Source organism: Uloborus diversus, chromosome 5 (assembly GCF_026930045.1).
Source record: "Uloborus diversus isolate 005 chromosome 5, Udiv.v.3.1, whole genome shotgun sequence".
NCBI classification, from domain to species: Eukaryota; Metazoa; Arthropoda; class Arachnida; order Araneae; family Uloboridae; genus Uloborus; species Uloborus diversus.
This window is the reverse complement of record NC_072735.1, coordinates 33,636,330-33,663,966: the sequence shown is the minus strand read 5'-3', so window position 1 is coordinate 33,663,966 and position 27,637 is coordinate 33,636,330. Positions and strand designations below refer to the sequence as shown.

General features: G+C 31.3%; 1 protein-coding gene across 1 annotated transcript; it reads left to right on the top strand.

The window, feature by feature from the left end:
* Nucleotides 1–25,702, top strand: LOC129222647 (peroxisomal membrane protein PEX14-like). Its single transcript, XM_054857177.1, has 6 exons — nucleotides 1–115; nucleotides 6,606–6,690; nucleotides 11,948–12,168; nucleotides 18,947–19,123; nucleotides 20,776–20,858; nucleotides 24,562–25,702. Exons 1-6 carry the CDS (start codon nucleotides 50–52, stop codon nucleotides 24,815–24,817), a joined length of 888 nt encoding a protein of 295 aa, XP_054713152.1. The 5' UTR covers nucleotides 1–49; the 3' UTR covers nucleotides 24,818–25,702.
* Nucleotides 25,703–27,637: the final 1,935 nt, after the last annotated feature.

Below are 27,637 nucleotides of genomic sequence, written 5' to 3'. Positions count from 1 at the left end.
TTCCAGATTTCGCTGTATATAACAGAAGTTAGAATTGTCATATTAGTTAATGATGACTGAAATTGAAGAATCGGAAAACTTAAATGCGAACAAACCATCTATACGTACAAATCTGGTAAACTGATATAATTTTTGTTTTTTGTCTTGTTTTATTATTTGTCATGCGTTATGTCATGTTTCTCATAAATGCAACCAACATGGAAAAAAACTGAGCGAAGCACTACACTTTCGATAGTGTTTAACACTTTTGTGTTCGTCTTCGTTTTACGTCTGTTTCGTAAAAATTGAGATTACCAAACTGGGAAATAATATTCCCAAACTTTGTGATCTTTTAAACTGTAAACAGGAATGTATTTTTTGTGCAATATCAACAATTCAAAACTGGTTTACGGGTGGCCACTCACTGTGGAAACCTGGAAAACAGGGAATTCTCAGGGAGTTTTAAAATACAACGAAAAACTTAGTGAAATTTGTGATTTGCTCTGGAAATTAAGACAGGCAAGGTATCGGCTTTTATCACAAATGGGTCATTCTTCAAAAAGTAACTTTTCTATCACATGCCTTTTACAGTAAAGATTTTAAGACACAATTCATTTAACAATGCTTTTTAATTTCATCAAAAATATATCTCTTTAAACCTGCCAACTATTTTTTAATAATAATTTTTATTTAAGTATATTTTTGGTTCACAACATGTGAATTCTCATTTCTGTGGCGTGTCACACACCTTGTGTGACTGCTTATGTTGCTTTATAACTTGTTTAATTATAAGTACTTATTTATTATTCCTTTCACAAGTGACTCAAATACTAATTGTTTGAGTATATTTAATTTTTTAATATTGTGTTTTAGTTCGTTTTAGCAGGACAAGAAGTCATGTCACACAACAAATTCTCAACTCCGTTACTTAAACACAGAATGCCATTACTCATAACATGTGGCAGTAATTGCATCAAATTTTATTTTCTATGATACAAGAGAGCCCCCTTGTTTGTTGGTCTCCCTTTTATTTTCAGCCATAGTTGAAGTTGTGAGATTTTTGTTGAAGAACATGAAGATAGATTTTGTTTTAAAAAGTTAGTGTAGTTATTCTGACTTCTCACCTCTGTGAACTTAAATTTCAGGGATGTAAATTATTGTAAAAAAAAGGAAGTGAACATGTTTTCATTGGCTTAACATGTGCAGATTGTAGCAACGAAGGAAAAAAATATTTCCCTGAAAAATGTATCAATTAGGCCTATATTAATGGAAAAATCCTCACCTCCATGACAGACCTTATCAATATCATTATATCTAGTGAAAATAAATGATGGAGGAGAAATACATCAATCTTGGGCACTCTACCAAAATTTAAATTGCCATTATATTCTTGAATTTACTAAATATACTATTTTTTAACACACATTTGAACTAAAAGAACGACTACTAATGTAGTCGTACTTTAATTAGGAGAGCTTAATATTAGAGTCCCACTTATCATTAAAAGAACTCATTGTTTGCACTATTAACAAAATTACTACTTTGGTAATAAATTGACCTGAATTTTTAAACATTAAATGTTTTTTTTTTTCTTTTTTTTAAATTTCTGTCAATAAGGCATTTTTTATTACTTTTTTTATTTATGAGTAAAATAATTGGAATTTAGTTGAGCCATTGTTTATGGTTACTTCTAGTAGGTAACACTTTCATGTAAGAATGAAAAAAAAAAAAAAAAAAAAAAGATTTCGAAATTGAAAAATATTTGCAGTCAAAAGTTATTTTTTGGAGAATGACCCAAAAGTAGTGACATGGTTTTCCATCAATTGGCTTTTTGTGTGCTACATTGGGAAAATTCGTTGAAAACTTAAATATCAATGTAGTCACTAAAAAGTTCAATCCTTCTACTTTTAGGGAAAAAAATGTAAATTTTTGTGGAAGTTCACTCTATACTTGAAAAATAGAAAAAAAGGAAATGTTTTGCTGCCTTTTTCTTGAAAGTAGGCCCTTTAAAAAGAAGAATACGGAAATGTAGTGAGCATTTAACGAGATGAATAAACATTTTAAAAATTAGCGTTATTTGTTGCTAAAGTTGAAGATTCTTTTTGTAATTTTTGCTGTGCATTAAGAAACTTTCTTGAGCGAATTTATATGAATTATTACAACGTTCATATTCAAAACAACTCGTATAGCTGCAAAGTACTCTTTTTTTTTTTTCCATCCGAAATTTGTCCAATTAGATTTCTGTTCTCTGAAAACCACTTTTTTTTTCAGAAAAATCCTATTATTTTTGGAATTAACTCATTTAGTAAAAATCTATTTCTGGAAAATTGTGTTTTGCTAAAAATTGTGTACAAAATTTTAGATTCCAAGCCTTTTGCATCTTGTAAAGAGTTGAACTCTTTACAAGAGTTAGTTATTTTGAAAGTTGGACGACGCCATTTTAACATTAACACCTAGCTTAAATCTTTTTTTAAAATTATTTATTTTAAGTTTCTTTTTTAATTTAATTTTAGTTTAAATTATTGAAGTTATACTTTTTTGGAGGGAACACACTAAATTTCAAGCAAAAGAGTTTTAAATTGTTCAATTATTTGCTATTGGAATTTTAGTATTTTTCCCATTTAGAACTTTATAATCAGTTTATCTTTTCTTTTATTATTATTTTATTTATTTATTTTTAATGTATGTGGTGGGGGGAGTTTTGTGCATATGCCTGTATCTAAATTCACTAATTGATTAAAAGTAAAATAAAATGTCACTTGGCAACATGACTGTAATGCTATTTGAATAAATCTGAAGAACAAATTCTAAATGACATTTTTCATGGTATTTTAAACTTTATCTCAATAGTATTTAGGGGAAAGGGGGGGCACATGTGGGCTATTTTTATTTAGAACAATAGAGGGCTCTGCCCTCTGCTTGCTACCGCTCACCAACCCCCAAAGATTTTTTCGCAGTCTTATCTGATTCACAACGATTTAAATCGTCAGTTAGAAAGAAACAGATTAAAAATGCATCATAAGCTCCCTTTGGATCAAAAATCACCCCTTCCCTGGGTTTCAAAATAACTTGTACCAACTTGCAGAGTTGTAAGGGCTAAAGGGCTCCTGAGCATTGCAAAACTGCAGTTTTGTATATTCATGATCCCAGTAATATAATTATGCTCTTTACCTTGGGGCTTGAATTGAGTTGAGCCTAAGATTTTCTGTTAAAATCGAAACCCTTAAAGTTTGAATAAGGGAATGAAGAAACATGCGAATTGAAAAGACGTAACTATGGCAACGCCAAATAAAACATCAACAATCTTAATGGAGATGAGGATTATTCGAATTTGATTTTTAACGGCTTGTAACTTTTTTCCTTTGGAGATAGAAGTTCAGTTTTTCGACCATAAACCGAGTTAGATCTGGAGTAAAAAAAGCCACTCTTTTCAGTGGTGTCAAGAAGAAAACTGTAGGACAATTCTTTTGCTTTTTACTGATAGATTTAATGAAGAAAGTAGTGCCTAAATTTTAGCTTAGCCTAAAAAAGTTCAAGCTAAAAACGCAAATAACGCCTGCAGTAATTAATTTAGAGCATTGAAACAAATTGTGTAGAACGCAGAAAATTCTACCCTTTCCAACAATATATAATCTATTATGTGCAAGTAGTTTTTCACCAATTTAATAGGCAATTTACACAAAATTTGAGCTTAAAAAATTAATTACAAACAAACAAATTTGAATTTTAAAAAATAAAACCCCAGGTGCACACCACCGGGGCTCAATAGGTAGTGCTTTAATTATGTTTCAAAATCAAATTAAAAAATCGGAAATAAGTTTCATGGAAATCTCAGAGAATTTGAGTTTGTCTGGAGAATGGCCCCCCTGTAGTTATTAACCTTTAGGCTACGGCAACTATACAATTATCTTTTCCCTCTCCCTGCGGCTCAAAGCTTTCTTAGTTCCTTCCCCCCCGAATAGGACAGCATAAAGGGGGCGATGTCCACTTCGACCGCTGAGCTCTCCGCAATACAGGGTTACTATAGTGGGACACTATACATGGCTAGTCATCACTTATTCAATGGTTTGAAAATAATTTTTTTCCCTCCTTGTTCCTTATGGGGTTCTCTAGGTTTAGATTTTCTGTAAGTATATTTGGTTCAGTTTTAAAGTGAAATCACTGAAATAACGCTTCTCATCTAACCTAAGACTAACGACAACAAAATAATAAATATCAAACTCTATTTGTGAGGTACACCACTGGATTCAATAAATGCCAGATGTCCTTATCTATGCGCTAAAATGCGGAGGTAAATAGCGTTCAACTGAGACCAAAGCCATTGTAAATACAATGTAGAATACCTTAGATTCAAGGGAGGCAACTTTGCTTTTCAGCTTGGCTATTCAGAAAAATGATGACACTAATACGTGTGTCCAAGAAAGAATCCACAATAATAGCGAACAATTCCTTGCTTTGCTTTTCTGAGCAGGTGCAAGCGGAATATGCTTGAACACCGTATTCATTTACATAAAGAACGTTAGCGCTTATCTATCTTTTAGAGCATGCAAGGCACCCTTTTTTGTATATGAAGCTGGCGTTTCAAAGTCAATCACTGTCGAGTGAGATAATATGGAGAGACAGCCTACAAATCCCCTGATATCACCATTCACTCTTTCTTCTAATTGTGGTTGAAATACCTCTAGTAATTGTTGAAGGATTAAGTTCCGCTCCCTTCACAATGCACAAGAAAAATATCTGGGCAAATTTGTTTTAGATTCCAAGTCTTTCCTCTTTTCAACATTTCCTATTTATGTACTATCTTTATAATACATTTTCACTACCCAGTACGTTGTTATTTGTGAGTAAGAGAAGATAAGTAAAAAAAAAAAAATATGCATGAGTAAACAGAAAACCAATTTCTTTCTTCCATTTTTTACTGGCATAAACAGTTCCAAATGTAAGAATTAATTAACAGAAAAAAAAATAAACAGACATTAGACTCTCATTGAAAACTGAGTAAGATATATCAGGTGCTCTTATAAATCTTTTCACTTAACCTCTTTTTTTTTTTTTTTTTTTTTTTGCGCAAGGAAGAAAGAGGAGCAACCGACTTTGACTTAAAAATTAACATTTTAAGCCCCTTAAATACAAACAGGGGGAAAACTGAATGCACAAATTTATACTTTATTAACTGCTTTGTAAGGCCATAACGTTTAAGAATTCCTAAGTTGAACCATAAAATTAAAAAATTCAGCGAAAAAAACCCTCGTAAACGTGCTCCGGTGTACCATACTTATTTTGTTTCATTCAGCATATCCTTAGTCCTTTTGACTTTGTACTGAAATAATATTCGCTATGGACAAAATATCAAGGAAATACATTTATATTTTCTAAAATATCAAAATTAAGTTTTTATGCTTTTCACTCAATAAGTGATCAATTAGATAGATTTTTAGGCGTAGCGAAGGGGGGGGGGGGGTAAAAACACCCCTCAGAGCCCTTGATTTTAACATTCTTGCCATCCCTAGTGCAATAACTTTTACATATGAAAAGGCTCGTTTTGAACAGAAAACCCCCTGCAGAAGATAATTCTGGCTGTGCTAGTGACTCTTTTTATAAAAAAAAAAATTAGCATTTAGTCTAACTTTCAATTTTCAAACCAAAAGATTTACGACACAGATTCTTAATTGAACCTCTCTTTCAAATTTATTGATTTTAGAATGTTTTCCATGTTTTGTTGAAACGGTATTACAAATAATTTTCAGTTAAAATGTAAATAAAGAAATAAATGAAACGTGGCAAATCGCAAATTGATAAGTTGTTTCTTATTCAGCATGATATTCATTTTCGAAAAGTTAGCAAAATAAGATATGCTTTTCAAGTGTTTAATTATTTTTATAAAACCATAACAAAAGAAATATTTTGGAGAATGATGTTTCTTGCGCTCTGCTCCCTAAATATCTACACTGCTTAAACTAAATAGGTGTTTTGTACTCAGTAAAATATGCTGTTATTAATTATAGGAAGCCTTACTATTGGGTTATTAAACAGAAAAAGGCTATCAAAAATTTTTCTTTCCTTCAAGTATTTTACTTCTGCTTAACTTTCTCCCCTCTTTTTCGAAACTTCGCCACACATTCCTTCACTGGGAACAAAACTATGCCAAACGCCTCTGATTGACAGACCCCCAAAAGGGGTGTAGTGCGTTTCATTCATTTTCTCCCTGTGTAGGCGTGTGTGAAAGGATTATCAACTGCGGGAAGTAACTGGAGGGGGAAGGGAAAGACTGGTACAGACGTTGTACCACAGCCGTAGGAAGAGAGCACTTTTTGTCGGTACAGCATATGTACCGCCGTTGGCTAAAGGTTAATGTTGTCAGTTTCCATTATGAGAGTGTGACACGATATTTTTTGTGTTTAGTGACACTTAATTTATTTTGAATACTATTTGCAAAATAAACTCTTTTGCTCCATACAGTTCAGAAGCATTTTACAAAAAAAAAAAAAAATTCAATCGAAGAAGCATTTTACTTTGATTGCTGTGACTTTTTTTGCTCTAAGGGCTTTTTTATTTTTATAGCACAAACACTCGAGCAGAGCCATACAAGGACAGCTAGTTTATTTTTAACTGTTTACTCATTACAGGTACATACTGCTGTCACTTTCCTTATGAATCCAGAAGTTATTAACAGACCTGATTTTAAAAAAATTGCATTTTTGAAGAAGAAAGGTAAGAACTTTAAATTATGTTTTATTTTTCAGTTTTCTTTATCATGTGCTTTATTTGAACACTCGACTGTGCTTAAACTTAATATAATCTTCTAGAAGTGGTGTAAACTCTTGATCATCCGCAGAATAGCAGGGCTAGAAAAATCTTTAAAATAATACATGCCCCGCTGGGCATATGTGTCAAAAAAAAAAAAACATGCCCGAATAAAATTTTTACCTGCCCAGTTTTTTTTTTTTTTTTTTTTTATAATAATAAAATATTTGAATTTGTCATATAGCATAACATTAACAGCTTTATATCTGAATCAAGAACTGTTTCAATATGAAACATACAAAAAAGTTAAAATAAATAGTGCATAAGTCATTAAGATTACCAATACTTAATTAAAAAAGTATAATAATTAAATGCCCAGCTGGGTATGTAAATGTAAAAGATTCATGCCCAATCAGGAATTTTTACATGCCCCGGGGCATGTTGGGTAATGTAATTTTTGAGCCATGAGAATAGGGTGGCATGAAGATGAGCGAAAACTGTTGATAATCCAAATAGTAGGTAAAAATGATACTTATTGTACAGAGTGGCCGCAATTCGGGCTTATAGGGGGGAGGACAAAAAAAGACAGCTAAAAGCCATAGGACTTGTAGTGACAACAACAAAACAAAAGAGAGAAAAAAAGTTCAAAATTTTGTTAAGGCTGGTTTTGAGAGCAGATAAGTGGAAATTGATGTAAACCTAGCAACTTAACTCACTTGTCTTAAGATTTTGATGAATTACGTACTCGATAACTTTCCCGAAGAAACACTTAGACATAAATTAAAATTACAATATTTACCCCAAAGTATTTTAAGATGTCACAAACAATTTCATTAAACAAGTATAATTTGTTTAATTAAAAAAATTGGTTTACTAATATCTAAATAATGAATACAATATTGTTGGGTTTCTTGTTTCTACAAATGGAATAGAATGGCAATGCCAATAAATTTGCACCCGTCATATTTCACTGATTATTTTCTAGAATAGCTAATAAAAAAAGTGCCAAGTTCGAAGCACTAAAATGCATTTTTCATGTAGAAAAAGCGATTTAAAAAAGAATTAAAACTTAATGTTTCAGCTTCTAACAATGAATTTTAACAGTGGAAAAGAGATAAAATTAAAGTTTTTGAGCTTCGCTAGCTAAAACACATTTATAACTTTTTTTCTAGTGGATTTAGGTTATTGAACCTTGGGCGCCCTGACAATTTCTTTGTTAAGAGTATTTTTCAAAGACCTTTCCAACAATATCAAATTCGAAAAAAATGGACCATCCGTTCGCATAGAAGGAGCCATTTAGGTAGAAAATACGTTTTTAATTAATGTTTTCGTTAATTAGGGTTTGATTTCAAGAAATTTTATTGATGACACTAAAACTCGGCAATAGCTACTAAACAAAAAAAGAATGAAGGAAATCGGTTCACAAACAGAGGAGAAATCGGTACCGAAAAAAAAAACGGCTTGCCTAATAATATATAAAGATTAAATGTAAAATATGGTAGATGAGGAGGGGAAACAGAGAGTCAGAAAATGTGTTCCCAAAAGGCTTTGAGCAAGCAATACCCCATTATGGAATTTTTTAAAAAATAATGTACGGAAAAAAACATGCAAAAACAAATACAGTGAAACCTCCCAATAGCGGACAGTCAAGGGACTAGAAGTTTTGTCCGTTATTGGGAGGTGTCCGCTATTAGGAGGAACTACTTAATTTACCTTTTTCATAATGGGCTGTTGTTCCCTTTTTAGAACACAATCGAAACAATTGCGAAAGGTTTACTACATTTTACGTCAAGTGTAATTAATCTGTTTTTTCTTAATAAAGGTATACTGACAGCACACACTTGTCTTAAAAAGCATTTAATCAATTAAAGTAAACAGTTAAAACAGTTTGACATCTCTTTTTTGCATTACCAACGGCGGCGATTCGGCGGAGCACCCCCCCCCCCCACACTTTTTATGGTTAATTTATTTATTTTATCTCAAGTATCACTATTGCATGATGCATGATTGACAGTTGGCAATATGACCTTGAATATGGGCAAATCTTTTTCATATCTAAAAATTAAACAACCCAACGAAACCACGGCGCCATAAAGCCGACTATTACCGGCGCCGGTCTCCTCAATTGCATCTCCTGAGAGCCCCAGTAAGAAAAAGCGCCCAATTTCCTCTTTTTTATCGTAACTTTTGAATAGTTATTGTGTGCAAAATTCATTAAAATCTTAAGAAAAACGTACGTTAATTGTTAGACTGACATCAGTTTTCACTTATCTGCTTCAATACTCTCAAAACTAGCCGTTACAAAATTATGACTTTTATTTTCTTTTTCATTTTTTGCTGCCCGCAAAAAGTACCATGCCTTTTAGTTCTTTTTTTTTCTGCCCCCAACTTTTAAGCCCCAATCGCTGCCTCTGCCCATTACCACCCTTTTAATTCCAAGAAACAGTGATAAGGAACTCACGGGGGGGGGGGGATATCAGTTGTGGAGGATGAAAAGCAAGCAGTTACTAAGATATTCTGTGAAAAGAAAAAAAAAAAACCGTAAGTGCTTCGATCGCAAGGGAAATTTTTTGTGAAATAACTGTCCGTTATTCGGAGTGTCCGTTATTTAGAGTGAATTACATGGAATGGCCTATATTGAGGGACTGGGACTTGCAAAAATGTCCGTTAATTAGAGGTGTCCGTTATTCGGGAGTGTCCGTTAAGGGAGGTTTCACTGTATTTCATTACTCAAGTTGTAAGTTACTTTTTATAATTTTCATATGTTAAATAATTTGATGTTTATTTAGCTCAATTGAAAATTTTTTGATCCAAAACATTAATTATTCCCCTTTTTATAGCTATTGATTTATTATTACTACCTTTTTAAGACAAATGTTGTTAATTTAGAAAGGTAAAGGAAATTTCCCCACTTAATCAAATATCCCACTTAATTGAATAATGTTTCTTAGAACCAATGATATTAGATTAAGCAGGGCGGACAGTACTGCCCTTTACCTTCCCACGACAGAATATATCAAATTTCAAAATTAGAGTCTTTTTTAGACTATTCTTTAAAAATTATTCCTGAAATATATCAAAATTTTCAGTTTCTTTTACATTTTCTTGTAAGTATTATATCATATTATCCTGAATAAGGAAACGGGTCTAGGTTTACATGCTAATCTATGTAATTATGGATAGAAAAGCCCTTATGATCCATTATTTTACTTTCAACAAGACAGAATAAATATATATTATGCCTCTTCTCCCCCCCCCCCCCTCCCCCACATTCTAGTTCTAGATTATCTTTTTTTTTTGGAAAAAAAAAAACTTAATCCAAATCTTTCAAATCTTCACTTACACTTTCAATATTTTTCATTCTTTGTTGCTTAGGTAATATAATTTTGCTACAACTGCACGAAGTATCAGAGTCATAATCAGTACCGTCTTCTTCCATGTCTTTGAATTCACTTCAGACTACTGTATTACCCTGCATTACCTTGCATGCCTCAAAATTTGGGGGTCACCAGATTTTTAATAACACTTGCCTGGTCCTTTCCGGCATGCCAAAAAAATCGAGGTTAGGAAAAAAATAATGCTATAAAAAATGTATGTTCAGCTTTAAAATAAATATAAGTTTCATACATATCTTATTAGTATTAATAAACAGTTTAATTTTGTAAAAATATTTGCTAACAATGTCATTTGTTATTTTAACAAGAGAAATATTGTTTATGTTGTTTAATAACGAATAATTTTATAAAAATTAAATACAAACTACGCAAACATTTAAGCCATAAGTTACTGCCCCTAAACCAGTGCTAAAGAATTTACCAAAGCTATTCAATAAGTAAAAATTAAACTTACCTTTCTAAAAAGAACCTAAAATGATTTATTTAAAAAAATTATGAACAAATTGCAGTAACAATGATTGCTTCTGAATTGATTACTTTATTGGCATGTAATTAAATCTGTTAGTAATGACCTATCATAAATAACAAGCACATATTTATGCAATAGCAGGCGTGCCATCCCTAAGAGCGAGGGCGCACCTCCCGCCCCCTTCAGTACCAGGAAGACCTCCTCCCAAAATCAAAAGCTGCCGCCCGCCCCCCCCCAAAAAAATGGAATAATGCCCTATAAAATAACACCACCCTTAAAAATTTAATGGTGCAGTCTACCTCATGACCCCCCCCCCCCCCTGCCGGTGAGCAACCCTGGCAATACACAATTTTTTGAAAGAATTTGCTTTCTGATTGGAGCTGAATGGTGAAATTTATTTTTGTTTTGTTGCAAAATAAACCTGAAACTATCTAGCATGCCGGAAAATTTGAATTTCCCGGTATACTAGTCAACTTCGCTTTTTTCCGGCATGCTGGATAATGCTGGGTAATACGGTATTTATTCTTTTCTACATTCCTAACCATAAAATAGATGATAAAGTTGTTTGAGCACAATATTATATGCTTAGCACACTTTAACTATATCAGTTGCTGACAATGACATAACATGTTAAGCTAAATCTTGCAGAAAACATTTCTCTTTATGTAACAGATACACTGAAGTTACAGAGCAAATGATGTGTGCAGTGGAGCCAAAGGAACATTAAGAGTCAACACGTTGACTGCCACAGCTATTTTCAAAAACCTGGCCTAAAATGCCAATTTGATTTAACCACATTACATTATTAAAAACTCCAATTCTAGTGCATAGTTATCATTAAAAAGCATAGAAAATGAAACCACCCCTAAGAAAAAAGTGCCTGACAAAGCATGTGGTTTATGTATCCAAGCAAAAAACGGACGAAAAAACGTGTTGTTTCTGTCCAGCCTATGAAGAACTGTCAGCCCTTTGTGTGGAAATTCTTTTTAAGAATTTCCGCAAACAATAAAGTATCTTTTGTTCTTGAATTTAAATTGATTTTTATAATTATACTTTTTGTTTGTTTTTTAATAAATTTTCTGTTTATTCAAGCCAGCATTGATTTTTTGTCCTTTTCTCAGAAGCCATATATCGATATTAGCACAGATATACTTATAGTCTAATCATAGTTGGCATCCTAGAAAAGAACGCAATCTACGAGTTATCTCGTACATTGCGGTCAACATGTTAGTTAAACATAATTTTCGTGAAATGCTAATGTTTTGTTTTTTCTATCTTCATCTTTTACAGTATGTAACAAGAGTTTTTCTCATGGTAAAAGAATAATAATTTTTTTCTACTTTTCTTTTTCATCCCTTAGGCTTAACAGATGAAGAGATAACTGAAGCATTTAAGCAAGCACAAAATGACCCAGATTACATTAACAACAATGTAAAAGGAAGTGTGGTTGAAAACAGATTGGTACCTCCTCCTCTGCCTTATGTTCCTTCAAAGCCTTCACTCTTTATGAGAATAAGTAACCTTAGCTCTTCCCTCATTATTTTAGGAGTTGCTTTGTATGGCCTTCACAGATTTTATGTTGTGAGTTATTTACTTTTGTATTTCTTAAAGTAAAACATTTTAGTAACTCAGCAGTCTCTTTACAGAGAATATTTTATGATTATTGATAAAAAGAGCGAATTATTTTGTGTGTGGAGCAGGGTTCGCGATATATATCAGTCAATATATATCACAATATATATCTGATATTTATTTTGAAAATATCATATTTTGATATTTTCAATATTTATTTTTTCAACTAAGGTATTTTCAATCTAAAAGTTATATTGATCATAGTAATATTGTTCATTCATTATTGAAAATATCTGATGATTTGAGGATGCATTTACTACTTTGAAGACTTTAGTTTTTGCTAATTGAAAATATCAGACACATATCAAAATATCCGATTATACAAAATATTGGATATTTTCAATATTTTGGAACCCGGTGTGGGGGAGGGGGAGAAAATACCTAACTGCACCGAATCAACAGAATTTTAATAAAGCAGAATATCAGTCTTAGTTAATTTTTTTTCTTTAACATATTAAAAACTTTTGTATTACTTTGCTGCTGTATTGATTTAGTTCAATTGTTTTTTAAATGGCACTTCCAACTTCAAATGCTATCCCCCCCTCTTTTTTTTAAGCTACACGGCAAGGCCGTATACAGAAATTTTTTCTGGGAGAGGCCTGGATTCGCAAATTACCCTAACACACACAGACATATTGTCACACATACAAGCATAAAAATATTAACATAGAGAATGTTTTTTTGTCTCGATTTTTTAATGATTCCACTGTTGGGCTGTTTTTTTTTTTATTTCTTATTATTTTTTTATTCACCTTTTAGTGGTACGGATAACAGGAGAGTGTCCCTTTAAGTCGGATGTAGAACATTCATAATTTCAGGGGGTCTGGGGGTTTCTTTCCCGGGAAATTTTTTGAAAAATAGATATAAAAATCTGTATTTTGTGACCTTATATGGGGTAATTGAGGCTACAAAAATATGAAGAAAAATAGGCAAACAAAGTCTTTTAAAAGTCATGTATTCTTTTGCAAATCAAGATCAAACAAAAGAAAAATTGCTTGCTTGGCAAATCATTGACATTAATGGACAGAGAAGAAAAACGAGAGAGGAGAAAAGAGAAGCACATCGTCATTTGTTCATATCGGCTTTTAGTGTAGTTTGTTTTTGATCACTTCCCCAACATCCCCTCCCCCCTATTCATCAAATGTCTTACAGTATAAAAATTGTACTAAATGGTTTAAAAGAAATGGTGCAGAAATTCAGAAAATAAGAATGAAAGAGTAATATTCTGGCAATTTGGATAATTCATTCTCAGTAAGAGACAAAATTGAAGAACTTTTCAAGGAATTTCAAAAATTTAAATAATTTTCAAATACTCTAGAACAGTTGAAATTATTTAAAGCACTTTATTTGCACTTTTCAGAAGTTGATTGCACAGTCTTACAAAATGATTATAACTTTGTAAGACACACCCGTTTTAAGTTAAAAATAAATGCAACGAAATATTTCTCAAAACAAACTGTTTTTTTTTCAATCACAAGTAGTGCAGAAAATGAAATAGAGTCGAGTAAGTGTTATTTTTTTCTTCATGCTTAAGATATGAACAGTATGCAGTATAAGTAAGATAAAAACAAGCAATAATAAAAGAACTTCCAAAATACTGAATTCGGTATTATAAAAATGGCAAGACATTGAGCATATTTTTGATTTTGCATTTTTTACTCAGGGTGTATCAAGGAGCTGAATTTGGCACATCTTGGTAACCAGATACTAGCCTAATCGGAAACTAGGGCTCCGGCCGTTGGGGAGACCCCGACTCAAAATCTGTGCAGTGTAAGTTTTATAAGAGTTTTAGAGGGAGGGGGCAGGGGCATGCACAGGGTTGAGAAGGGACACCTGTTGGCCTGGCCCGAGCCTGAAGAGGGCCCAATATTTTTAAAACTAGGGTTGAAAATAGGGGTAATCAATATGGAGGGGGGCCCAAAAACAGTAGCAGCTTTATGGGTGCCCAGCCATAGGCAGATTTAGGACTAAGTTCCTGGGGGCAGGATTTTTTTTTTGAGCAACATTTTTAATTGCCCCCCCCCCCCATGTTTTGATCTGTTTTCCTGTGATGAATAAGACCATGCTTTGCCCTTTTTTTTCGTGTGTCGTTTTCATTAATGTGTGTTTTCATGCTGTCCTTTTTGAATTTACGTTAAGAGGGGTGACTGGTATCGAGCGACGCAGGGCTCCTTTTTAAGTTGGATATAGAATATCTCCAGTTTTAGGGGGTCCGAGGGTTTCTCCCCCGGAGGATATTTTGTAAAATAGATATAAAATTCTGCATTTTGAAGCCTTATAAGGGTTAATTGGATAGACGAAAATCTTAGGAAAATATAGACAATTTTTTTTAAAAAAAAGTTTTATGATTTAAATGTGCTTTGTGATGTAAGTTAATATTTTAAAAGAAATGGTGTACAGATTTAGAAAATAAGTAACATGAGAGTAACATACTACTTATTTGAACAATTCATAATTTATACACTTGATAAGAAATAAAATTGAAGCACACTTTGCTTAGGAGTTTCAAAGACTTGTTATTTATTATTATATTATTTTCAAGATTTGGTTGGTTAGATTGGGTGTTTTGGCACAAGAGCCCTAATAGGTTATACTGCGTCAATTCTTTTCAGGGATTTTAGAACATTTAATAATTTAAGGCAACTCATTTGCACTTTCCAGTCTCTGAAATTGAGTACTAGGTTATACAGTTGTACAGTATTGTTCAAACTTAGTAAAAAAACAGCTATTTTAAGTTTAAAAGAAAAAATAAACTATAGAATTCTCATTACAATAACTTTTTTTTAAATTATAAGCAGTGCAGAAAACGAAAAGGAATGGCGGTAGTGTATCATTTTTTTTCCTGGGCTAAACAGATTAACAATATGCAGTAGAAGCAAGATAAAAGCAATCAATACAAAAGAACTTCCAAAATACTGCATTCGGGATTAAATAAATAGCAAGATATGAAACATGTGAGTCAGAAAAATTTATTTCAAGCAATATGTTACAAACTTAAGAACCATGATTTTTACTTTTTTGATGCAATATGTAGCAAGGAGCTGAATTTGACACACTTTGGTATTCCTCTCCCTACCATTTGTTAGAAATTTGAAAAATTTCTAACAAATGGTTTGTAGGTAGTTCTAAGGTTTGTAGCCACACGTTTCCAAATATTCAAGGCTTTCAAGCTCTTGAAAATGAAATTAGTTTTTTCAAGCACTTTCCATATTTTAAAAGGAGCGAATGATGCATTTTTTTGCGAGTTACGGGCCCACTTCAAAGTAGTGACCCTAAGCTATAGCTTGTTTATCTTATAGGCAAATCCTTTCCTGTATGTGATTCACTCTTACTTGCAGATTTTTGTAATTTTTACGAAAATTCGTCAGTTTTTACGGTTAAAGGATTTTTACAATTTTACCAATCTGAATGTGTGAATTCAGAAGGTTCTTCAAAATCTTTCATCTGTAACAGCACAAAATATCTAGTTTTTGAAATCACGCAAATTGAAAATAAACATTCTGAAAAGGAAGAAAACAAATTATAACGAGTAGATCATTCTGTTAGCGCAAATGGGGGAGGAGAGTTTCCTTTGTTTTAGGTTCTAATTTGTAACAATAATCGTCAATTATTATAAGTGTTGCAGCTGAATGCATAAATCGTTTAGCCTATATTTCCATTTATATACTTGCCCAAATGGTTTTCAGTCAAATAGTGAATTTAGACATATTTTCAGCACCCCAGTGACAGCTGTACTATTTATATTTAATGTTCTTTTTTTTTTTCTCCTATCAGAAAATGACATTTGCTAATCTCTTCATTTTCATTGAACTATTCAAAAAAAAAAAAAAAATTTTTTTTTGGTCTTAAGATTTTGGAAAATGTAATGTTACTATATGAAGTCCTCCCAAAACTGGGGGGCATTGCCCTTTATGCCCCCCCCTATAAATCCACCCATGCCCTTCTGAACTATTCAACAAAGAAAAAAAAATTATTTTTTAAAAAATTTTTGGAAGATGTGTTGTTACTATATAAAGTCCTCCCAAAACTGGGGGGGCATTGCCCCCTCTGCCCCCCATAAATCCGTCCATGTGCCCAACCCCCCCCCCCCTAATAAAGGAAAAATTAATCTATTTATTTTTCTTTTTAAATTGACTTCTCCATATAACATGAAGAAATGTTTTACAGTTCATGGTTTAAAAAGAAGACAAAAGACACAAATCTTATTTGAATAAAAGCATTTTTGTTTCCTAAAGAAGCTGGAGTCAGAGACCTGAGCGGCAATTAACCTTACTGGTTCAGAACTCAAAGGAACGTAATGCCACCATTCTTCTATTAATTCTTCTTTGATGGAATCAGTAACTGACATTTTGAAAAAAATGTGTGAAGATGTGTCTAGAAAAGCGCTAAGAAAAATTGAAATGTGGGGTGGGGGGGGATGAGCTTTTCAATTTCTTGTGCCCCCTTCAAAAATTATTTTTGTATCCGCCCCTGCTCGAAAAAGGCATTTGTGACGAGCCCCAAAATTTCTGTATTTCTTCAAATTTGCACTGTTTAATAGTTACAAAATTAAGAAAAAAAAACTTGATTATTTTCCTTTTCTGACATTAAAAATGAAACAAAAATCTTCTGTTTTATGGTACAAAACGTTTCAGGTTTCGGGGGGAGGGGGGCGTCGAGCCCCCTTTCTGGATACGGTTTTGCTACACGGTAGTGAATAACATACTAAGTGACATTTTAACTGTTTCAGTTGTTCAGATTAATTGGCGTGTATTTCTTTTTACTTATACGTCAGATTTTATAGCAATTTGAACTTCTGGTTTGCGGTTATACTTTTGAGTTTGTGCAGAAAAGAAATAAACTTCTGACTCATTATTTCTTAATTTTATTCATGTGAATATTTTTGCCTTAAGAACCTATTATTTGATTTTATATTTTCATTCTTCTTTCAAGTCAGCGCACAATCCCTGAGATGAACTTTCATATCTGTTTGCATCATCAGAAATCTTAAACGTATTTTTCCTAAAAATAGTTACTATTGCACATCTTGTTTGCTATGTGATGTACAATAAGCTTATGCTCAGTTTTTAACAAGCCTGTGTTTGAATTTCTAAATTATACTATGACTGTAAAATTATTTGAATTAAGATCCTTAAAAATAATTAATGCATTATATTACTTATGTGCAGTAGCTGGGGTAATTGACACTCTTATTGCGTAAGGGCATTGGTCCAATTGCAGGATGTGTACTATTTATTTGAAATAACTTGTTAAAAAAGATAACGTTCTACATATCTTGTTTGTTCCACCTTTTATTGCTTTCTCAATAGAATTCAAACAGAATTAGCAGTACTTTGTTTTAAAATTATCTGTGTTGTGTTTATTCATTTCAATGCAAAATTCAATTCACACTAATTGCTCAACACTCAGCTTTATTTCAAGTTGCGAAAGTTGTCATACTGTCTGTTTGTACAAAATGCTGATGTATAAAGACATCAGAAATATTCAGTTTGTTCTTAGAAGCTGGGAAAATTTGCTGTTAAGGCATTTTTTTCCCCTAAATGCGTCATACAGAGTATTTTTCAAGCTGTTTAACTTAGAATACAATCACTGTGTGCGGTCAGTAATTCTCAATATAGCGGTTGGTAAAGTCAAATTTTATAAAACTGCAAGCAATTACACCTGATTGGCTTCTTGATCCAAACTCACCGCTCTCGGTCACCACATTTCCTTCATCATTATAGTCTAGCATGTGCAAGTAAAATATCGATTTAATAATAATAGAATATTCTAACAGTAAGTGTTTTCAGCCCTGTCGATCTTGCCAGAGTGAAAGGATAATTGCTCACACACAAAATTTGCAATTGTGCCGAAATTTCAAGTATCAAAATGTCTCTCATCGAAAGCAAAATTTAACTAGAAATGATTTTGTTGAACAAATGCAAAATTGTTATGCATCAAATTTGTGTAACATTGGTACCCTAGTATTACTTAAGTTTATTACAAAATATAGCATTTGATCTATTTCAAACTTTTCCCAATTAATGCCAAAATTTTGAACATTGATATAGAAATTCATCTTGACCTGTCTACCTCATAACTTTTCAACAATTTCACTGAAATGTTTGAAGTCAATTTTCACCCACTTCCTGTGCTTGGATTCTTTTGAAAGTTAGTTATGCGACCTCATAATCCTGGTGACCATTTAATATGGTGTAATAAGATTAATTTATCTAACCCCTAATAATTAGTTTACTTCCATATAAAAAAAAATCGCATTAACCCTCGAATATGTGGGTGAAAAAAAAACTCATACATATTAAAATTATGTATCAATGGAAAGCCCTGATTTTTCTACATGAAACAAAATTTATTTAAATTTTCCAAAGTAGTTAGAACATGAATTATAATTGTTTTAAATGAATTTCAAGCAGAAATACAGGTGAATCTTCAGCTTGAAACAGTGGTCATTGCTGAACATGGTTATTTTTAGTGCATACGTCATGATGTTTCAGTGATTTATTGGCTGCAACGACAGTCAGTAGACTTTTATAATATAGTAAGATCAAAGCATTTGTTTAACAGGTGAAGAATAAAAATTTAAACGTGTCAAGTTGTGTTCAATGAGTTTTTAAAGTTTAATGATAAAGGTGACTTGCCATGTTTTGTTGTTCATTATTTTTGCTGTGTTTTCATTGGATACTTATACTATTTTATTTTACATTTATGAGTGGTATCATTTTTACAGCTATACATTGAACCTTGGCTATTTGGTAAAACGTCCCCCCAAAATAAATTGAATCAAATGGAACAGCAGTTTTCTGAAATGAATCATTCCTTATCTGACTTAAAAAAGACTGTGTCAGCATTGGAAGAAACCATTAATCAGCAGAAAATTCAGTTAGAAAGATATTTGCAAAATGAGGTAAGTTTATATAGCTGTCTCATTTGATATTAGAAACTTTGTTCTTTCAGCACTTGGATTTTAGCTGTAATTTAGTTTTCAAAGATTTCTGGTGTTTAGTATACTTCTGTGCAAAAGTAGCTTTAAGTTCTGAACTGGGGTGCCTTGGATGTTCAGGAGCACCAGGACATTTTTATGAAACAATTACAATTATTGGAGAGTATGGTCATACATCTAAATGCTATTTGTTTTTTTATGCATTCGAATAGTTTATCGAAAAAGCTTAGGCAAGAATTGAATTGATTTGAAAAATTATAAAGTGTGTAATTTATTTTACTAACATATGAAAGCATAAGAAGAAAAGAAAAAACTATGGTCAGTATTGAAAATTTATGTTTTAAAAGTGGTATCATTTAAAATACTATTCCTTTGATTAAACATCAATCCAGCATGTGAATCATAAGGCTCATGCCCCCCCCCCCCTTCCAATGGACCAAAGAAACTTTAAAACTGTTTTGGGGACTTCAATTTTGAGAAACTACCAGTAGAATGCCATGACCCCTACTTGATGTCTAACACTCTCTATCCCCCCCCCCCCCTCCACCATTCTGATTTATGTGGTCACATTTTAAAAATTACCCTCTCCAAAACCAGAAGCTGGATATACTCTTACGATTCATAAAGTTATTACTGATGTCAAAATCATCAATCAAATTCAAAGATTTTTTTTTAAAGTTAATTTTGGTAAAATTAGTTTTTAGTTTTTAACACATGCTTTTCTTCGTCATATTGTGTTACAATATACTAGCTTTTTGTTTTCATCTACATTTATGGAAAAAATATGACATTTTAAAGTTTTTTTTAATTATTATTTCATATAAATACAATTTCGTTTTGGTGCAAAGCTGATGAAATGAGCAAAAATGGGGTTAAAAGCGAGGTTGGCCAACATGCTGGGAAATTCAAATTTTTCGGCATGCTGGATAATTTGAGGTTTAACAAAACAAAAGCAAGTTTCCCCATTCAGTTCTAATTAGAGAGCAAACCACTGAAAAAAAAAAATAATAATAATAAATCCCGAAAGTAACCTTCTTTCAAAAAAAAATGTGTATTGCATTTAATATGTGCTTGTTATTTATGGTAGGGCATTATGAATGGATTTAATTATATGCCAATAAAGTAATCAATTCAGAAGCAATCATTGTTACAGTGATTTTTTCCTAATTTTTTAAAATAAATTATTTTAGGTTCCTTTTAGAAAGGTAAGTTTAATTTTTAATTTATTGAATAGTTATGGTAAATTCTTGGTTTAGGGGCTGTAACTTACTGTTTAAATAATTGCTTATTTAGTTTTAATTCAATTTTCATAAAATTATTCGTTATTAAACAATATTTTTCTTGTTAAAATAATAAATGATATTGTTAGTAATTATTTTTGCAAAATTAAACTGTTTATTAATGCTAATAAGTTACGTATGGAACTTATACTCATTTTTAAGCTGAATATATTTTTTTTACAGTATTCAAATTTTTTTCTAACTTTGATTTTTCCGGTATGCCGGAAAAGACCAGGGAAGTGTTATTGAAAATCTGGTTACCCACAAATTTTGCAGCATGCCGGATAATGCGGGGTAATACTGTACATAGTAAACAAATATGTATATTCTTTTCAGGTGAATGAATATATGCCCACCCCAATGGCTTTAAAGGATTTGAAGGCTGAAGTTGGTTGTGTTAAATCATTATTACTGAACAGGTAATAATATCTTCATATGTAAAATTATAATATTATGTAATATATTTATACATAATTACTGTATTTTAAAGCTCTGGACTTTTTATGAATATTAAAATAGTTTTAATTAATAAAGTCACCCTGTGCATTTCCTGGGTAAAAGTAAAATGCATCAAGTATTTGCTAATTCTATCAGTGCTAGAGGTACCGAAATTGTTTTGGAGTGTTCTGTGTACTTATATAAATTACTTTTAAATAAAAAAAAAACACCTTCAAAAAATACCCAGGAACTAAAAAGCAAAAAATAACTCATTACACCTACATTCTATTTCCTACCCAAACATGGAAATGAAATTTATTTTACAATTCCAGTACAAAAATCAACTAAACTAAACACTGAATTATAAAATAAACACTGATTTAAATTACTATACGATGAATTATTTTAAATACCTAACTAATTATATACGATCTCATAATTTTTAATAACCTTTTGAAGTCGGACAACCCAGCGAATCCTGAATTAAACACTAATTTAACTATACGTGAAATTAGTCTTTAAAACTAAACCTACTCAGTTAGGTAGTAGTTTATAGGAGGCCCGACTTCAAAAGGCTATTAAAAATTAAGAGATCCTATATAATTAGTTAAGTATTTAAAATAATTCATCGTATATTAATTTAAATCAGTGTTATTTTATAATTTGATGTTTAGCTGATTTTTGTACTGGAATTGTAAAATAAATTTCATTTCTATGTTTCGGTAGGAAATAGAATGTAAGTGTAATCAGTTATTTTTTGCTTTTTAGTTCCTGGGTATTTTTTGAAGGTGTTTTTTTTTTAATTTAAAAATAATTTATTTTTTGCTTTTTAGTGGTGTAAATAACACGGCGAGTGTCTTAGAGACTTCCGACGACTGTGAAGAAAGCCTTTTTCAAATGCGTAACTGTGTACAAAAAAAATTGTCTTCATCATTTGTTCAACTTTATCGAAGTTTGCTTTCCAAAAGCAAATGCACGAGTCACTAAAAAAAAAAAATCGCTTTAAGTTTAAATTTGTAAAATTGTAAATTTTAGAATTGTAATATTGTAAATTGTAATTTATGCTTCGCAATTAGTGTCATGTAACTTGTGATAAAAGTCGCATGTTTCTTCACATGGCCCTAGATGAAGATTAAAAATTCCACTAGAATGAATTTTTTGTTTGCTTCATTTGCTTCAGAGAATCCTTAATTGAAAAGTTTCATTACCGTTACTCTTAATAATATATATTTTTAGTACTTTCTTTAACTATAGGTAAAGAAAGTATAAACCTTTGTTTTATGGCCTTTGTTTATCAATGGGTTTTATATTTAATCGTTTGTGTGGGAAGTTGCATGAAATTTATTGTTTTACCCTTAACTTTTCCCTAAAGAACAAATAGAGTAAATCAAAGATTTGGAACCTAAGTTAGACCACCCCTAAACAAAACCACCACAAAACAAAAAAAGCATCAAAACCGGTTCACTAAGTGAGACGATATACAAAGTTAGTAAAGTACAAATCGATTTAAATGTGATTATGATATTTGAAGAGTTCCCTCAATTTCATCAAACCTGAGCTTGATTAACATTAGACCACCAAGGAACTATGCTGTTTGAAACAAAAAAAAGGCTTTTCCATATCGGTACAGGCAGGGGCGTGTGCAGAAATTTTGGAGCCCATCACAAATGACTTTTCCGGGCCCCTCTCTATATTGTTTACTCCTATATTTCACCGTTAGTTACAAAAATATTGGCCCCTCCATGCTCAGGCCCAGGCCAACAGGTGCCCCTCCCTGTGCACGCCCCTGGGTACAGGTGTCTTCGAGTATTTATGGAACATTGTACAAAGGAAAAACAAATCCGACGAGTTCAGAACCTCCTCCTTTTTTTGAAGCCTGCTAATTAATATAACCCTAATTTCAAATTGAACTGGCGGCATCGTGAAATAGTAAATCCAGAATATTGGTCAAACTTCAGAAATCATACACAGTTGTAATGTATATTATTGAAGAATATAAATTAAATCGTGGGGGAGGGGTGTTCTGTATTCAATTCCCCCTCGGTTGAACACCAAATATATTTAAAAATTGGGATATTAAATAAAGAACTTTATATTTTAGTGCCTAAATAAAGTTATTTTTTAGTTAAATAAAATATTAAGGCAATTGATTCAACTATTAAAGTTGCAAAATATATTTAATTTACTGTTTTGCTACGCAGTAATAAATACATTAGTAATACCTCTAATAAAAAATTACCATGCGGCGCAGCGTTGAGAAAATTAATCATCCATGTGCCGCGAGAATTAAATATCGTTCAAGAGAAAACCAAAAGCTTGGATGTGAAAATACACCGATCACAGCAACATCACGTGACTATGACCTATGAAATTTAAAGTTCCTTGGATTTCTCCGGGACCCCTTATCAGATCCAGACCAAATTACAATGGGACTATCTGGGAAGTATACCCTTCTAAACAAAAAAAAAAAAATTCAAATCAGTCCAGTAATGTTGGAATAATTCGAAAAACACATAAAAAGCCGCAATACGAAATCATAACCTCCTATTTAAAGTTGGTTAAAAATAAAATGTATTTTATCACTAATGTAGCTATTTAAGTAACTAGGAGGACTTTTTTTTCCAAGGTGTAATCGGTCACATTAAGAAAACTACAGAAAAATTTAATTTATTTGATGTTATTTAAATATACGAGGGTCATTCGTTAGTAACTAACGTAACATTCACAGCGGTTTTCATCTCTTTTTATTTAAAACTTTAAGTATGAAGAATAATTAATGATTGAATTTGTGTGTGGATTTACAATGTACGTGGTTGATAATGTGTCATATCTGCAAGAAATTTGAAAGAAAGTAATTGCTGATAGATATTTTTTAAACAAAAAAGGCATTATGACTAACGTAACATCTTTGCAACCCAGAAAAATGGGGCTCATGTTATGAGGCAGATTTTTTAAAAAGTTCAGCGGGCATTTAAAATTGGCTGATATTTTTGAAAAAGGCAAACAATTTAACGTTAAAAATGTACTGCACACTTATAAAAGCTGAAATTTCTTTTGGTCCTAAGCTTTACTTTTACTTCAGGTTTTGTGTGACTAACGTAACCATTAAAGCTCAAGCAGTACATACAATCAAAAATATTTATTGTAAGTAATCCTTAACACTAACAGTACTTTTACACTCTTTGAATCTTTAATATTTCTTTATGGCTCCTATCTTATTTGAATCATTGTAAGAAGGTGAATAGAAGGCTTTCCTTTAGTTAACTCAATTTAGAATTGTCAAGAAAACTACAAAAAAAAAAAAAAACTTTGCTTTTGCAGATTGAATAACATCAAGTTTGGAGTAGTTAAATCCTTTATGTCTTTCTTTTGAAAAGTTAACTTTATATAACTCTAAAATGTATTAGGTGACCTCTTGAAGACAGTATTGCAATATTGTTGTTGTTGGTTTTTTTAATTTCTTTTTAATTTTTGATGATGGCTACGGTCTTTTCTCATCAGATTTAGTTATGTGTATACGCTCGTATTTTATCATTCTGTTAATTGAGAATTTTTCTCGTCGTTTGGGGCCTTCCTGCCTGCAGCAGTTGTACCGTACCATTGAGAAGTTTTCTTCATAAACATTGTTTAAAGTTCTTTTTTTCTTTCTTCTTATGCTTCATTTTATGTATAAAAATATTACAGGCACCAATTTCCTGCTGTTCCAAAAGTATCCTCGCCTTCCATACCAGTATGGCAACTTGCTAGCCTTGAAAATGGAGAGACAAAGACTGAAGTGTCAACAAATGAAACACAAGCTGAAAATAATAAAGCTGAGATTGAAGTGTCCCCGAGTCTTGAAAACTCAAAGTTATTAAATGGAACGTCATTAAATGATAATGATAGTCACTCTGGACCCCAAGTAATGTCAGAAAGTTTGGTTGCCGAAGAAAGAACATAGTTGTTTTCTTTAATTCAAAGTATGTTTAAGTGATATAGTTAAACTATATGTAACATTATTCACTAATTATTTTAATTTTAAAAGTATTGTAATTTGACATTTTCATCGATATTTTCTTGATCAATGTATTTTAATGTGTAATGAAACATATTTTCTCAAGAATTATAGAACAACAAACATCTCATTAGAGATGCACCGAATACCATATTTTACCGAATATTTGGTTAAAATTGTAACCGGACATTCAGCCAATTACCAAATATTTAGTTAAAAATTTTAGACTTCAATACTTTATTTTATTTTATGCCAATTCAAAACACCAAATGCTTAATTTATTTTGGGTCTTTTGTAAAATATGAATTCATTTCGATTTAGTACCCTAAATATATTTACATGAAGTACAATTATTAATTTAAAATAAATCATTCCAGAAGCAAATCAATCCTTAGAGGTAAACTTTGTTGAGTTCAACCCCCCCCCCCCCTTTCCCCCAAAAAATCTTTGATTTAGATTTTTGGTAGCGTAAATAGCAGTCATGTATAATCCCCTAATTGTGATGTATCACAGTTTACCTCAAAGGCACTGAAATTGCTAATATGGATTAAGTTTATATGAAATCTTGCATAAATTGTTTATCAGTTTCTTTTTTTTTTTTTTTTTGTTATATGGTTTCATCACTAATAAAGTCATGGCAACACTTATAGATAAAAAGTCTTATATTTTTTTATGAGCAGTTCTCAAAAGGTGGGAGCAAACACAGACCTCAACTTTGAAGCTTCAACACCAAATAACTTCCATTTTAATTAACTCAAAAGTTTTTGAGTTAAATTATAATACTGTATAGAGACAAGAATTGACATAAATTATGGAAAAAATGATCTTCAAATACCCTTAAAAAATATTTTCTTTGCTAAAAGGCACACTTTTTTTTTTTGGACATTCAAAACATTAACTGAGCAAATGCAAAAAAAAAAAAAAAAAAATTAAACTATTTTCATACGTTTAAAAAAAAAATTAAGGGTATAAATCTCAAACTGAATAATTTTTTGATAATATTTTCCATAAATTAAACAAGTAAAGTCATATTATTTATTTTGAAAACTATCTTAGAAAAAAAGGAATTTGGAAGTTTGATGTATGTCCAAAAGTTACGATCTAGACAATGCTATTATTTGAGAACTAAATATATAACACTTTAAAATAATAATATTATTTTAAAGTGTTTTCATTTGTTTTTATGCAGTATCTTTGAAGCAAAATCATTTTTCTTAAACATATATGTGAGATATCCAAATCGCGTTACGATCTGAACGCCGATAATTCTGTCCATTCATTCATTATGTTAAATGATCTTCTGTCTTGTAACCTTAATAAAATTAGTATTATAATGTTAATTTCTTTAATTCATTTGTATTTTGCTCAATTAATACGTTATGCATTGAACATTACTAGTGATGTAAAATACCCGGGCATTTATTTTTAGGGGTAAATACCCAAGGTAAATACCCAAACTGGGTATTTACCTGGGTATTTATTTCAAAAATTTATATTCAACTAAAATACTTTTCTGTATGTATTCCACTATGTATATATATAACCAATCATATACAAAAAAAAAAAAAACATTTTTGCCAAAAAAATTTATTTTGATCACATATTCAAAGAATTATTGTGTGCAACAACTTAGCAATCTAATATGATATTCATATTAAATGTTGATATGCCTAATCAATGTTGATAGCGAAATTTCAAACATAAAAAGTTATTCTACAAAAAGTAAAAAGCTTAACTGGTTACAAAAAAAAGCAAACATCAATTTTTTAAGGTCCTAGTCTTTTATAACCCAGTAATATGTAACGAAATGTCGCTCAATTTATTATTACTATTTATTTACCTATATCTTTTGCAGAAATTTCCTCCAAAACTAGTTCAAGTGTACAGGCGAATTCTACATCTCATATATATATGTATATGATATGCGTACAATGTCATAATTGGAGAAGTATAAGCAATTCAAAGATGAAATTCAATGCAACTTCATGATGAATAAATTTGTACCGGGGAGCAAATGCAAATGAGCATGGCAACAGAAAACAGTATTTTGATTTTATTTTTTGCTTATTAATGTGCAAACTGTTTCTATATTTGCCACGTTATCACTTAAACAGCAATAAAAATAAATAAATAAATAACATCATAGTCTTAATAAATTCTCAGTTTGTTCTTCCAAACATCCCTCATGCTTCCTTTTTTTTTCATTTTGGATACGACTAACCTAAATTTTGATTTTGAAATCCTGAAGTTCATCATTGAATTGCTCATACTTCTCGAGTTATGACATTGAAAAGAAAGATTCTTTGGTTCACAATATGTTTCTTTCATAATTTCATCAAGTCTTTCAATAAAAAATATTATAAACTGTGTAATACATATGTATGTATCAGTTTTACCAATTATTTCATATTTAGATTTTTAAAAAAATTTCCCATTCGCTTTTTGCATTTTTTTGTAAAATACCCACTTTTTGGGTATTTACCGAGGCCTTGGGTAAATACCTAAAAAATATTTACCTACCCACTGGGTATTTACCCGATCCACATCACAAACATCACATAAATAACAGTAGAAACACAAGTTTCGATCGTAACAAACGCATTTAAGTAAACAAAACGGCGGCAGCTCACAACTCTGCAACATTTCGAACATGATTATCTGTTTTTTTGCTGAAATTTTGTATAAAATGTTTTCAAATTACGATAACAAATCAATATCTAAACAGCAATTATTTAATAAATTATTCTTCCATGTTCTAATATTTAG

What these genes read in the sequence shown, in the direction of transcription:
- LOC129222647 (XM_054857177.1), top strand. Translation starts at nt 50, where the DNA reads ATGATGACTGAAATTGAAGAATCGGAAAACTTAAATGCGAACAAACCA. An exon ending in GCCTTCACAGATTTTATGTT is followed by an intron (nt 12,169 to 18,946) that starts GTGAGTTATTTA and finishes TCATTTTTACAG; the next exon opens with CTATACATTGAACCTTGGCT. An exon ending in AAAGATATTTGCAAAATGAG is followed by an intron (nt 19,124 to 20,775) that starts GTAAGTTTATAT and finishes TATTCTTTTCAG; the next exon opens with GTGAATGAATATATGCCCAC.